General features: G+C 42.1%; 1 protein-coding gene across 1 annotated transcript in view; it reads left to right on the forward strand.

Moving 5' to 3' along the window:
* Window positions 1-14,495, forward strand: part of odad2 (outer dynein arm docking complex subunit 2) — a 204,766-nt gene that overhangs the window by 58,300 nt on the left and 131,971 nt on the right. The window contains exons 4-5 of the mRNA XM_030398319.1: window positions 5,570-5,647; window positions 14,396-14,476. Coding sequence (XP_030254179.1) covers window positions 5,570-5,647; window positions 14,396-14,476 — 159 coding nt within the window. The remainder of the gene's footprint in view (window positions 1-5,569; window positions 5,648-14,395; window positions 14,477-14,495) is intronic.

Consider the following 14,495-nt stretch of genomic DNA (forward strand, 5'->3'; position numbering starts at 1 on the left):
CATGCCACCTCCCTTTGTTTTTACTGGTGAGATTATGAACTGTGTTGTTTAAGGTAGAAACTGAAAGAAAAATGCAAAACTTGCAGAGATTTTTAACTGTGTCTCAAGACAGTGTGACTATACCGCATTGTCTATGGAGGTGTGTCAGGGTCCACTCTGCTGTGTCCCCTGTCTGAATGATGTGGCCGTAGTGATTGTTGGCCCCTTTCCTCTTGCTTTCTCTCTCAGTGGATCTACTGCTAGCTGCCACTTTCTGGAACCCGACCACTCTATATAGGGTCTTTGTCAAGGAAAGGTGCTGGGTTTGTGTGTGAAATCCTTGCTCAACGATGTGTGAATATACAAAACCAAGCCTCTGGATATTTTTTATCAAGACTCTCAATTCACTGTATTCCGGTCCAGGACAAGAGCATTTCTAATTTGATGGGATGATTAAGATCACAGTTTTTGTTGAAAGAGGGGATACTAAGAGGATCGTTAAGTCATCCTGATGGAGAAATAGGTATTGACAGTCAGACAATCAGTGCGTTTACATGCACAGCTTAGTCAGATTACAGCCATAGTTCGACTATGATCCTCAATCGGACAACAGCAATTGTCCGAGTATACATGCTGGTGAGAAAATCGAATTACTGGCCGAAAGCATGTCATACCCCGGTACGCTAGGTGGTGCTGTACCCATTTCAACTAGTGTTAACGGCGCACCTCCGGCTGACCTCTTTACGTCACCAGCTGCCTCGGAAATTCAAGAGAGATGGTGCACGAAGAGCGAGACGAAGCTACATCTTTGTACACTTCGTATATGGTGTACATGATAATTACACAAACTAGGTGCACTCTGGCACTCTTTCTTGCGGTGATTTCGGAGGAAAGACGCCGCCGCCGCCGTCCGTCTACTTCCGGCTCACGGCCCCGGGGAAAAATCTCACGCCTGCGCAGAACGCAAAATCCGAATTGATCCGCTGGAAACGTATACATGCAGGAGTAATGCGACTTTCAATCGAATAATCTACGTGGTGTAATTCGACTATGAGAAATCCGATCCGGTCCGATATTAGTCAGACAAAGGTGTATACATGCATCTTAAAAATCCGATCATAGTCAGACTAACGCAGTAATTCGGTTTTCTTGAGTGTCATGTGAACGCACTGCTTGATAGGACTCCGGTGTGTTAGCTGCCCCCAGGCTCTCTGATGACTGTCGGTGAAATCGACTAAACATTTTTTTTACCATGACAAAAGATTGTTGTCCTTGTTTTAATTTTAAAGTCATGTTGACTGGATGCTGTCATATTTGATATCGGGTCCTTAATGACACCAAGTTGAATGTAATTTTGGTCATCGTAAAGTCAGCAGACTCGGCCCATTGCACCCTCAACAGACAAATGGGAACCCGCTCTGTCATCTACCGGATTGTTCCATGAACCACAGCACAATATCCAATACTTGATGTCATCATGCCAGGTCGATGCAAACACTTTGAAAACTGACCCACTGTGACAGAAGAAAAGGCAGATCTCATCTTTTCTCCCTCTGCTCCTTGAGTATACATATCAATTTATAGTTGTTGCAGTTCCAAACCTGTATAGCTGTGATTCCCCCTTCTCAATTCCCTAACTTGGTCTGGTCTACCAGGCCCTGGAGCCTTGACAAGGTGTTCCGAATCAGACTAAGAGATCAGACCCGGATGGATTAATTGAGACCTGATACTTGATCTGCTGTGGTAGGTAGAAATAGAAGCAGCAGTTGGAGAAAGATCGTCAACCCGAACCAGTCCGACATTAAGGTTTTTTTTGGGGGGGGGGGGGGGCAGGACATTAACCAGAGGCCTTGAACCTTCTTGCATGACTCAGAAACACTATCCAGCCCTGTGATCTCTATACCTTTCTTTCTCCTTCCATCAGCACACTTCTCCATCCATCAAGCTTTCACTCTCCTGCAGTTCTCTTCCTCTTTCTGTGCCAGACTTGGCCTGCTCCAGTGTGTCTGGAGTAGTTTTTGTAAGGCATGCCTTCTCCCTCAGCTTTACCTCCACGCTGAAAATCAAAGCTTGAGACGTTGTTCTTCTAACAGTTTAATACGCTTTGGTCATGAAGACGACACGATCACAGTTTGCATTTCTGCAAGGTCTCTACGGTCTCTGTCACCTTGATCGTGACCTGTAGCAGTGGTTGGAGCTCTTGTCTGAATAAGAATAAGAAGATTGATGTAATGTTTTTGTTTCAGTCTGTCGTTGTAGGAATTTGTCATTTTTAATTCTTACCCATATTAGGGTTTTTCTTCGTATGTTTTTACTCCACGTGTTTGATGTGTGTACTTTAAGCCCATCGGGTATTTCTGGAAGCAAACACAGCTTAGTCTGAGGCCTCCGTGGAGACACGACGCACACTGCTCCTTTGTAGCATGCTTTAAAAAAAGAAAAACAGTGAAGGTACACATTCATTCATCTTTTCTCAGCCTCTACTTTAGGGAGCTTTCCTCCTTGAGTTTTCAGCATTCTGGTCCTGACTCCTCTGCTTTCTTTTACACAGAAGTAGCACTACATTTCTCATCGGAGAAGCTTCAGAATCCCGGTCTTTGATTCGGCTGTGTGTACAGCAGTCGCTCTTTGGTTTGAGCTAAGCCCTCCTTGGCTGCAGCACACTGTCTCTCACTGTTTTTCATTTTTTTTTTGTTATTTTTTTTAGTCAACCAGGCCACTTCTCCTGTTTGCCAGGAGGCTTGCTGCCTCACCAATGGGACAGAGAATGTGCTATGCAAAAAGGGGGGTAATGACTTTAAAACACATTACTGCGTCATGGACAGGCACTTGGAAAGTGTCCTGAACTGTAAATAAAAGCATTTCAATCTTGCATTTGCTCGCTGAGCAGAGAAGAAATTCCACAGTAACTAAGTAAGCCAAGGTGGTGGAGCAACAACTACCTAAGCAGATGTCACTAGGACTGTGGTATGTTGGAGCGTTGAAGAACACTGGCAACCTTTCTCATTTATTTCATGTGTTTTCTTACGAAGATGATCAGGACAGATGAAGTAACGGAAGCTGCCTGCCTGTCCTTTTACAGCCTTCTACTGTTGAAGAACAGACAGAGGAGTCAGAGCACTGAGTGGAGTTGTTGGAACTTCATGAACTATGCAACGCAAATTAGTTTGCCTTCCTACAAAATTGCTAGGAAGCTCGTTGCCTTAAACCGTTTCAACTTTTACACACATCTAAACATATCTAGTTGTATTAACTTAGAACCATAATTGTATGTCTTTTGTAAGTAATCTTGCGTTGCGTTGCATTATTAGTGTATTGCATATCTCTTTGATAAGTGCAAAAAGGGAATTTGAGCAAAGAGGAAACTTAACAAAACATAAAATAATGATTATTGACTGCATAAAAGCTTAATTAAAACTAAATCTGGGTTTACAGTGTAGAAAGTTGGCGTTCAAAAATGACATGGCTATGTGAAGTTAAACAGATGAGTAACAGTTTCCAGGAATTGCCCTAGGGTGGCAGTCTTCAATTTGATGCCATAAAACATGGAACACCCTGACAGCATTTTTAAGCCATTGCCACTTAGACAGTGGACTCAATTTAGGCAAATTCTCTCAGCTCCCAGCCTGTTTTTGATTCATCCCCTGCCCTCTCGTCTCACGGAAGTTTCCTGCGTCTTTCGGCATTGCAAACCTTCCGTATTGCTTGCTCTGTCCAGTCACATTTGTCTGTCTTGTTCTGCGTTCTTCAAGTTGCACTTCTACAGCGGAGCTAACCAACCATCTGCCTCCCTCAAGCCTTCAACAGATTACCTCCACGACACGCCTAATGCACCATGTTTTATAGCCGAGTAATGTAGGCTTTACTCAGGGATTTGAACCTCTAAGCTGACCTTCAAACATGGCTGCTCTGTTGGCTGAGACAGTCCTAACAGGTCATGATTTATCACGGGAGACTGTGTGGATAAGTCGAGCTGAAATGGCTGGACCTGTTGGAGGCCAACACTTCAGTTGGAGTTTTGATGGGCATACATATGCGAAGACAGTTAACATATAGCTTTGTTGCTTCTTTCTCACCAGATAGTCAGAAAAGTTTCATTGGAATGCTGAATTTATTGTCTTTGTTTGGTGGACTTCTTCCTTTCATTCCTTCTCTGTCTGGTGTTTATCTAAAACAGATGACAACTTGAAAAGATTTAAACAACCTCGTCTACACATGTTGCATGTCATTTTGCTTAACAGAGCTTCCCTAAAATTTTTGCCTAGGGCCAAAATACTGAAGACCGTCATAGAAGGGAATGCCATTAGTGGGGACAGCTCCCATCCTGTGATTGTGTCATGTCACAGCATTCACCTCTCTCCAACTAGCATTCTCAGTATGCATCATGCTGCTACTGTGGAAAGCTGTCTAGTTACAAACGTGGTTTGTATAGTGGGGAGGAAAAATAATGTCTAACAACCTAAAAACAGATGTTTTAATTGCGCACAGCATCTGTAGCTGCTTACAATGTGACAGCAAACAAACTGCTTTTCTTGTCATTTTCTGTCCCTCTGAGTTATTCTCTGTCGCAAACTGACACAGCTCCATCTGTGTGTATGTTTGAAATCATCCACATGTGTTTATTTGGCCCTACAAGACACGTTAGCCCAGGGGCTCATCTGTCGCACTGTCCCCAGCCAGAGCGCCTTCTGTTCCACCGTCGCGCTGGAATGCTTTCTGGGACATCTAGCTGGAGGCTCCAGGACTGAGGCCCAGCGATCAGTCAGACCCATGGCCTTGCTTCCCTTCACCATGCTGGGCTGAGTTTGACTCAGGAGTGGCTGTTCGAAGGATAGTCATCTCTCTCTGTTCTCTGATGGAATGTGACAGCAGCCTATCGGCCGTCAACACATTCTTGCACAGCTGCACTTAAATCACAAATGGGATAGCTGTAGTCTTTTTTTTTGCGTGTGTGTCTGTGTTTGCGTAGGCTGGAGCTCAAGTGTGGAACTGTGTGTTTGACTGAATGTGCGTGGGGGCAAGCATCTGTATAAATTATTTCTTCTCAGCCTCACATATCAGTAGTTGAGTGATGAAGTGTTTTTGTGTGTGCAAATGAGTATACGTTAACACATGACGAGTTGGGTCTAGTTTCCATTTTAGCAACTCTCCAGAGTTACAGCTTTGTCTCTCGACATTGTGCAGTTGCAGAGTTGAGGCTGATAAGGAAATGTAAAGCCAATTTAACCAGACCGCTGAAATGATTTGGAATCCTTATTCGGCCATTTGGGCATATCAAATGTATGGTGAAAAACTGGATTGTTTATACAGTGATTAAGCAAACTGAAATACTTAGAAAGCAGTCTGTTGTGCTCAATTGAAGGAGTCTTGTGTTGAGGAGCCGTATGTGGGATTGCTGGTAGTTTTAATCAGCTATGAGTGTGTGTAATTGTAGGATGGTGTGGATGGAGGCTGTGCATGTTTTCATACAGTGATACATGTATTTTTGTGTCCACTCGTATGTGTGTTTGCTGAGGGAGGCCTAGTCATGGCCAAACATTGACCTCCTTCCTCTCTCTCGCTCACTGATGAACACAATTTGTCCTTTCAGATCCATGAACGGCTGCAGCACTATGAAGAGAGCAAACCCGTCCCTGTCCAGGACAACGCCGCATCTCTGGGCCACGAAGTAAGTTATTATTTTTTTTACAAGGATGACTTCCAGTTATTTGATTGCACTTACAGATGGGTGACCAGTGGAAGGAAAAAAAGCATCATGAAATATCCTGAATGAGTAAGGTAATCAGTCATAAAGCACCAGTCACAATCTGGTTATGGCACAGGCTTTAACACTAACGTACCACTTCTGTCAAACCTCCATAACCTGTATGTGTCAATGCTGTGTGTAAAAACTAATTAAACCCAACATAAATTACTGGCAAGTTTATGATTTTAAACAGACTCCATGATTACTTCCATTGCTGCCATTTTTGAAACATTTGGAACAGAAACATGGCAAGTTACCATGCTAGCAAGAGATATGCAGCTCACCATTGGTCCTGACTCCCAATATCATCTTTAGCTTGTCTGCCCTTTGTCCACAAGCTCATGAAACATGAAACATTTTAAGAAAAAAATTATTAATAACAGAGATTTAGGGGAGTTCAATCGATTCCTTGCAGCAGGGAATTTTGGTAGAAACTGACCATTGTTGTAGTGGTATTTGATGCCATTATTGTCAACATGCTATTTATTTAGTTCCGGAGGATATCTCAGACAGACTTCTTGGCAACAGTACTTGAGGGAATACTTTTCAATTTAAATTTTCAGCCAGCTTTGTATCATTGCAATTTGGGTCGCATATGCAAATTTCAGTGCAATAAAAAAGAAAAATTAAATAAAATAAACAATGAAATATACTTAAGCTTGAGCTCATTTGCCTGAAAAAGTTGAATGTCATCCAACAAACTTTTGCCAGCTATGGCTGTTTGAATACAGATTATTCTTTTTGTATTCCCGCCCCAATGGGCACACAGGGTAGAGGGAGAGCTGCCAACACAGAAACTCAGATCAAATATTTAAAACTATGCCATGTTGATCAAATGGAACCAAGGTTATATTACTACACTGCCTGTTTCTTGCCTCAAGTGTTTTCAGAAACACATTTTAGCATACCTTTTAACTGTAATGTTGCTTGAAAAACTGACCCACAGGACCAATAAGGTCTAAAGGTTGTTTGGTTTGGTCTAAGTGCATTCTGTTTTGCTGTTAAGGGTGATCTGATCAGGACTTTTGGAGCCGATTTCTTTACATTACTGGCATCTATTGTTGTTTGTTAATAGGTGGTTTAATAAAATCATCATTAAAATGTTGAGGAAATTATTAATTATATTCATAATGATTCAAAGAATGAGGTACAAAACCAAACGAAAAGTTTTCTCTAAACTGCAATAAGCAGATTTGGGTAAGAGTAAATGAGACAGAGAATTTGTGTCTGTGTCTCAGTCTTACATGTCTCAGTCTTTTTACTGAGATCTTTGTGCCCTGAAGCCACTACTCCACCACCTTGCCATTGCTTGTACCTGGTTACATCAGATTGATAAATGGTACACAGTTGCAAAATGTCTGTATCTACACTCAAAGTATGATCACCTACGAAACTGTACTCAGCTATAGTACCTCACCACATGTGTTTATTGCAAATTGGTTGTGTTTTCACATTTAACTACAATTCACACTTAATGTTCCTCTGAACATTTCTGCTGTGTTTAGCTGCGCTTTAAGCTATTAGCTATGTCAGCTGCTGTGGTTGCTGTTAGCTCTCATGCTGCAGAGCTTGAAACAACCACGTTACGTTGCCCCCCCCACTCGGCCATCCAGAAAATGTAAACGGACAATCCCAAATGATGGACTGAACTGACTACTTCTGACTGCTCTGACTACAACAGAGCATGTCTTGCCACGCTGTTACCATACTGATCTTTCTAATTATAATCACTGGCTGGCCTCTCAGCGCAATAAATTACATCACAAGAATTGTTCTGCGGTACCGGTTCATCTATCCCCTTAGTCACAGAACAGTTAGCTGGCAGGACCTTGTGAATAGATTGTGCCAGTTAAACCAAGAGGACACTGAAAATCTGTAATTATATTGTTGGAAGGAGAGCTGGTGACCTGTTTGCAGCCAGTGAGCAGCAGAGGCCTGTATTGTGTGTGGTTGTGGCATTTTAGCGGTGGAAAAGAGAAACTGTCTCATGCTATTTATAATTGGCTTTTCTGATCAGGCTCAACAGAGACCACCGATCAAACTTTTTACAATGCATAAAGGCCAATAACAGGTACTATAGGTACTATAGCTTAGTTGTTGTAGGATTATTTTCTTTTGAGCAAAATTAAAAATACCACATCCATTTTTCTCTGTTTTCTCTGGTCATGTAGTACCAATTTAAACAACATTTGCCTCTTTCTACTGCAAAGACAGCCCATTTTTATGAAAAGAGCTCATTTTCAGCAGTGAAATTCTTCGAGTAGTGAGATTTGGTAAGATACAGTTATGTGGTGGCTTGTCTGCTTCAGTGGTACAACCTAGATATGTCAATTGGTGTTCAGTTGGGTTGAGTTTTGGTGATTGCGTGGGTTCAACTGTCAAACCGTTCTGTGAGTGCTCATGTCCCTGCATTGGTTATGTTTCTCTGCTGATTTATTAATGTTCTTACCTGCCTACACATCCTGTTATGTGTTTTCTGTCTTGAATGCCTTTGCTTATACTTAAATCCCAAGAGACTTAGCATAAGCAGGTTGGTAACTTGACGTGTTTTCCGCATTACACCATTACAGTATTGTGCAGATTGAGCTCAAAATTCAGATTGCAAGTGCCAAGCTCCTTTTTAATCATGTGTCTGTAACACACACAGTCACACATGCATACACCCCTCCCAGTAGCATGCAGGAGCCTTGAAAGTTTGTCCTCTTTCACCTCTTACCCTGAACTTTGAACTGTCCCCTTTTCAGTCGGGTTTTTCAGACTTGCTGTCCCTACTCTACACACACCTCCTACCCTCCCGCCTCCTCTCTGCCCAAACGTCTAGCCATACACCAGGAAATCGAAAACCCAGTTCTGCAAAGGGAGACCAATCATTTCCCCTGGGTAGAAAGCGGATAGAAAGGCCACTGGAGATGGAAAGCTGGAGATGAATGGGCACGCTGTGAGAAATTATGGCCGAAGACAAACTACAGATGATTGTAGCGAGAATGAGTTGTGTCATATAAACAGACGTCACTGGAAGAGAAAACAGTGAAATTCTCAGATTCAGAGAGGAGGTATCATAGCAGCATCACCTATGGCATGCATACCCTCCTCATTAATAAACCTGTTAATGAGAAGTCATCACAGACAATAATGGTATCAACGGAATGCTGATGATGATATTCTTTCGTTTGGCGCCGCTGCTTTCTTCAAGCTGTGAAACAGATTTAGTGTGATTTATCGAGTAAACGTCCAGTGTCCAGACATTTGTTACCGTATTGTTGGTGTGCACATAAGCATGCGAGTACCAAACTCACATCCACACATGTGCATACACACACACACACACCTGTGTAAACCCAAGAACCAGCCTGGCACGGCAAACGGAGAGGAGGAAAAGCCCTTTTACTGGTGTGTGGTTTTGTTTGAAATCCCCAGCTCTGTTTATTGTAATCAAAGTGCCTCCGACTATTCCACCCTTTCTGAAGAACCCACAGCCATACATCATCCTAATTAGTACTGAGTCAAGGGAAAGACGAGAGCAAGAGGGGCTGAGATCTTTACAGTCGGTTGGGGTACAGACCAAGTAGAGGAGGAGAGAGTCAAAAGTGTCCTGAGACTGTCATGAAAGAAAGGCTGTCTTGTTTTCTAGAGTGGTTTTCCTGACCTTACCAGCCACAAATGTCAGCGGAGGAGCCAGAACAGTTCTCATGCATCAATACAGATGATAGGAGTCCCAAACCATGCAGGACCTTAACCAAACCAGAATGGCTGAGCCTGAATCTGTTGGGACAATATTCTCAAATAGACATTTTATTGCTCCTTTTCTGTCTGTGTGTTTGTCCTACCCTGCTTTTAGGACACCGCTAACCAGATAACACCAGAACAAGAATTCCACCAGATTCAAGCAGCCAACAGACTGTGAAGGAATCCCTCTGTTTCTCTTTCCTTAGTCTTTGCTCTGCCTGTCCAGGTTATGGCAAGAGGCCATAGAATGTTTAAGAGACCCCCAACTATCAGCCTCCATCTCTCCACCCCCCTTTCAGATTTTCTTTCTGCATTTTTTTTGTCAAATTACAGTCTGTCAAATTTATGCTTCCTGGTGAATGCCCCGCAAAGTGTCTCCTTGGGATTATCAAGTATCAGAATAAAGCCCAGAGATGGTGTATCAAAGCATCTCACAGCACAGCGCCATTCTGAGTCGCCCCTTCTTTGGCTGGTCCAAAAAAAAGGGAAAACTCCTGACCCGGAGCATTGCAGTGTATTTTTAAAGCGGATTGTTTTTCACCCGTGTCACCACTCCAAATGAATGCTATTGAAGTGGTGGCTGAGGACTGAAGGGCAACAAGAGAGATCTACAGTTAGATGAAATTCATTTCGGGCTTGGGTTTCGGGTAATGGAGGCTTAATTTATTGCCTAACATAAAATGACACTTCATCCCCTGTCTGCCCTGGGCTGCACTGTCTAGCACACACAGCAGGTGACTGCCACTGCTAAAACAAACCAATGCCTGCTGTAACACGATCGATACTGGGCCCAGGGAATAGGTGCTCTATTACATACGTATAAAGACATGCCGTCGAGTGACTGCACACACACGTCTGGAGGTACATACACGTTTATTTATGCGCACACAGTTTCTCTGCAGCCCTCATTAAGACTGAAATAGAAGCACTCTTGCCTCATTGTGGAATGTGAAATACCACATTACATTAATCAAAAGATACGTGAACCAGATCAATGCAAGTTCCAGTCTGTCCATCCAATCAGTCTCTATCTGTCCTCTCAAAATCTACACACGCCACTTCAACAGTAAGCTGAGTGCCGGTTCCTTGTTCCAGATCAGTGTCTGACTGGTTTGAACTGACACTGTGTGTCCTTTTGGTTCACTCCCATCCTTCTCCCCTCAAAGTCTCCTTTTTCTTCTGTGGAACACTGCCCAACATCTTGATACTCACCCAAATACCTGCTGTTACTTGGAAAGCCCACTAGGTGCCATCAGGGAGCACTGCTCTGCCGTCCCTACCTAGAACTAGTAATGGGGAATAGCCAGACAAACAGACTGGCGAGGGAGGGTGGTGCCATCAGGTAATATGTAAACGTATGGCTCCAGCCTTCGGTAATTTAGACCCATACTTACGAGTTAGATAGGTATTGCCTCTAATATTGAAAAGAAATGTTGTAATTAATGAGCAGAAAGGCTTAAATTTTTAACTTCTGGACAAAGAATTTACTTGCACTGAGCGCCATAGTTATCATAAGAAAAGGCTCCACATTATTTGATGTAATTAGCTTAAACTCTTTTTCGAAACATTAATGATAAAAAAGTTTCAACATTTTTTGGAAGAGAGTATATTAGCCTCTCATAGGGCTGGGTGATAGGCTCTTAGTAATGTGATGACATTTTTACGCTATATATTGATGCACAATATGTCTCATTATTTTTGAAATCAAAAGCACTTCATGAATGCGAGGACTGGACTACATAATCGAGTATCACAATATTTCTGACCAAATACCTTGATATTGTGGCAATATTGCAGTGGCAATATTACAGTCATCAGCAATTTGGATATAATGACCAAGTGGCTAAAGGCAAGAATTGGAACAAGAATGGCAGTCTGGTAAGTTCAGTAAATGACATCACTTTTACTGAATGAGCCTTTAAAATCAGGAAAAGGCAACACTTATCATAATATAAAAAGAATCCGTGACCCAGAACCTTAACCCTAACTCCAGGATTGCAGACAGTTTATACAGTGCCTGTAAAAAAGTATTCACCCTTTTAATTGTTTCCCATTTTATTGCATTTATGGCATTTATTTATTTATTTATTTATGGACTCATGGTCAACATACAGAAATACACAAAACACTTTTTTTTTTTTTAAAGATTTCTACAAAGTAATGTGAATTAATAAAACATATTAAATGTGAAATAGGTGATTGCAGGACTATTCACCCCCTTGAATTAACTTCCCTAATTCGGATTGTTTTTAAATAAAAAGTTTTGAATGTGCATGATTAAAAACAAAATGTATAAGATAAGGTCATTTGATATATTGGCAGCTATGTATCAAAGCAATGAGCCCTTACTGTTCAGGGTCAGGGGAAAGCTATAAACTGACATGCTGGGATCAAACTTATCCAAACACTGCAGTGCATGCCATGACATTTAACAAATGAAAGAAACACAAAGGAGACCAGCATACATTTTTTGCCCCCTCCCTCACACTCTGTGAAGGTCTGAGGATGGAAAATGTGACTCCGACATGAAGGTAGAGAGCAGAGCATGTTGTCAAACATGTCCCATTTGTCCTCCATGCTGAGTTATGGGACAGGGTGCTTTAATAGGACAATATGAGGGACTGGAAATTTACAGTCCTCTGTCTGTCTTTGCTTCCCTCCTTCGCTGTAAACAGCCTGGTGATGACATGATGGATGTTGGTGTTTCAGAGAAGGAGATTTCCCCTCACTAAAGACCCTGACCCTGACTCCCCTCTTCCCCTACCTTTCTTTCTTCCTTCCTCCTCTTTTCTCCCAGTCCCTCTTTTTGCTCCTTTCTTCTCTCATTTGATCATGTGAGCTAACTTCTTCTGCTTCTCCCTCTCCACATCCTCTGCCTGCCTCTGACCTTACTCTTTCAGCATCCATTTTTTTTGTATATTTGATTAAGTGAAGTAATTCTGGGTTGACTGAGGCTCAGCAAGAGTAACCTTGACCACTGCGGCTATTCATAAGCGTGGTCTCTCTCCCATGGGGGGGTCAAAACAAATTGAAACATACACACGCACACACACACACACACACACACACACACACACACACACACACACACACGCTCCTGTCTTCGGGTAAAGTGACATAGAGCCCTCCCTGACCCCAGTCTAACCCATCGGCCTCCTGCCGTTACCTCTGCCTCACCTTCACCTTATTCCTGCACCACAGGGGTCGTTAGTCAAACAAACTGTAGACTTTCCCAACCACTGTCATCATCTGCCTTAAAGGAGCATGCTGCATTTTGGAGAGATTTCCCTGAGGCAGCTGATTAACATTTTTACCACAGATATAATATGTAACATTTCCGCATTAAAATGTCTAAAATTGACTAGTCCTTTGGTTTACTGAGTCGTATGCATACATGATCCCATATGCAAGAAATCAATCATTTTCCTCAATGTGGTTTATTTGGTCTCCTGTCACAATAACTGCCAAGTATTTTTCAGATGATAGATCAGAAAGTGAGGAAGGAAGCTGGCAAATACATATTAAAAAATAGAACTTGAATACATTAACCCCCTCTGTGAACCTGATTTCTGCCTGTGTCACGTCAGTTTGATTACCATTGGTGATTTTCATTGGTGGTTGTCTAAAGACGAATAGAGCGATTTTTATGATCCTCAGTACTTCAAGGTGCCTGTTTTATGACTTGTTTTAATTATTCATGTATTTTAGTTTTATTTCATTATTATGTCAGGTACATTTATAAAGCTCAAGATTGCAAATATTGTCTGAGAAGCTTTTACAGTCTGCACAAAATATGACGTCCTCTGGCTCATTATTTGAATAAGGAAAATAACCCCAGAAACAGCAAGAGTCTCCTGTCCACATTCACACCATGTTCTTGGAGATCACCCAAAAATTGGAGCACAAAGGAAAGAGAATGACTTGGGTTTTACAAGCTGAGTGACTCCTCTCAGTGCTACCAGACATTCATTGTGAATGTGGTCCAGCTCAGTCCCCCGGCTGTGAGATGTTCTTACTGCCCTCACTGTTTCCAACAGGGAGGGACTGTTGTCTTTTGTTCCTGAGATTTCCATTGAAAAATGACCTCACTGAATGGTAAATTAAGTCAAGAGAAAGGCGGCAACAAGTGCGAATTCTAGGCCCCGTGAAGAGGTGTGACCTTGCCTCCCGTTGAGATGCACCTAATTTAGCACGCACGATATCACCTTTCCTGTCCAATGGGCCCCTTTTGATTGGGGCTTGAACGTACCCTTGAGTATACAAGTGTACTTTCACACATGCTTTCGAGGGGTTACTTTATAGTTACTCACTCCCTTTGAATTTTACTAGCAGATTCCACTTGATAGACAGCACCAGATGTATGTACCAAAGACTTTTTGTAGCATAGGTTGTCAATTCGAACACAGGGTCATGTAAGAGTAGTGCTGAAAAGAAATATAAATTTAACATTTTGATAAACTTTAGGCAGTCCTGTCAGTTGGATATCTGGACTTGCAGGATTGATCTTGACGCAGAAAGGCCCTGAACCCCCATCTGTTATATTTATATTGTCCTGACAAAATATATTTATACTGACAAAATTCCAGAAAACATTCTGCTCAGCGCAATCATTGCTCTCCATCCTAATGAATGAAATCTCTTCAAAACTGTGTTTGCTTCGCAATATTCGAACCTTCCACCAGTGCTCAGGTGCCATCAGTGGCAAAAATCCATTGCTCAAACCCTATTTTCTTCATATTTACAGCAAGTATAGATAAAGTAAAGTAAAAGATAGAGTAGAAAAACGGAAACTTCCCTCAATTAATAATCAGCAAATCTAATAAAGTTTCTGAGAATCAGTCCAAAAGATCAAGTCAAATATTACATTTCCTCTTGGTATGCTGAATAGCCTCCAATGATATATCTTATTGTAAAGGCATTTTGTCTGTGTCTTCTTCTTTTCAGATGTCTGAGGAGCTGGAAGGGAAAACTGCCAATGGAGAAATCAAAGAGCTTTTACAGATACTGGCCAAACCCCACGTGAAGGTGAGTTTGGCTCTTGTTC

Source organism: Sparus aurata, chromosome 19 (assembly GCF_900880675.1).
Source record: "Sparus aurata chromosome 19, fSpaAur1.1, whole genome shotgun sequence".
Lineage (NCBI taxonomy): Eukaryota > Metazoa > Chordata > Actinopteri > Spariformes > Sparidae > Sparus > Sparus aurata.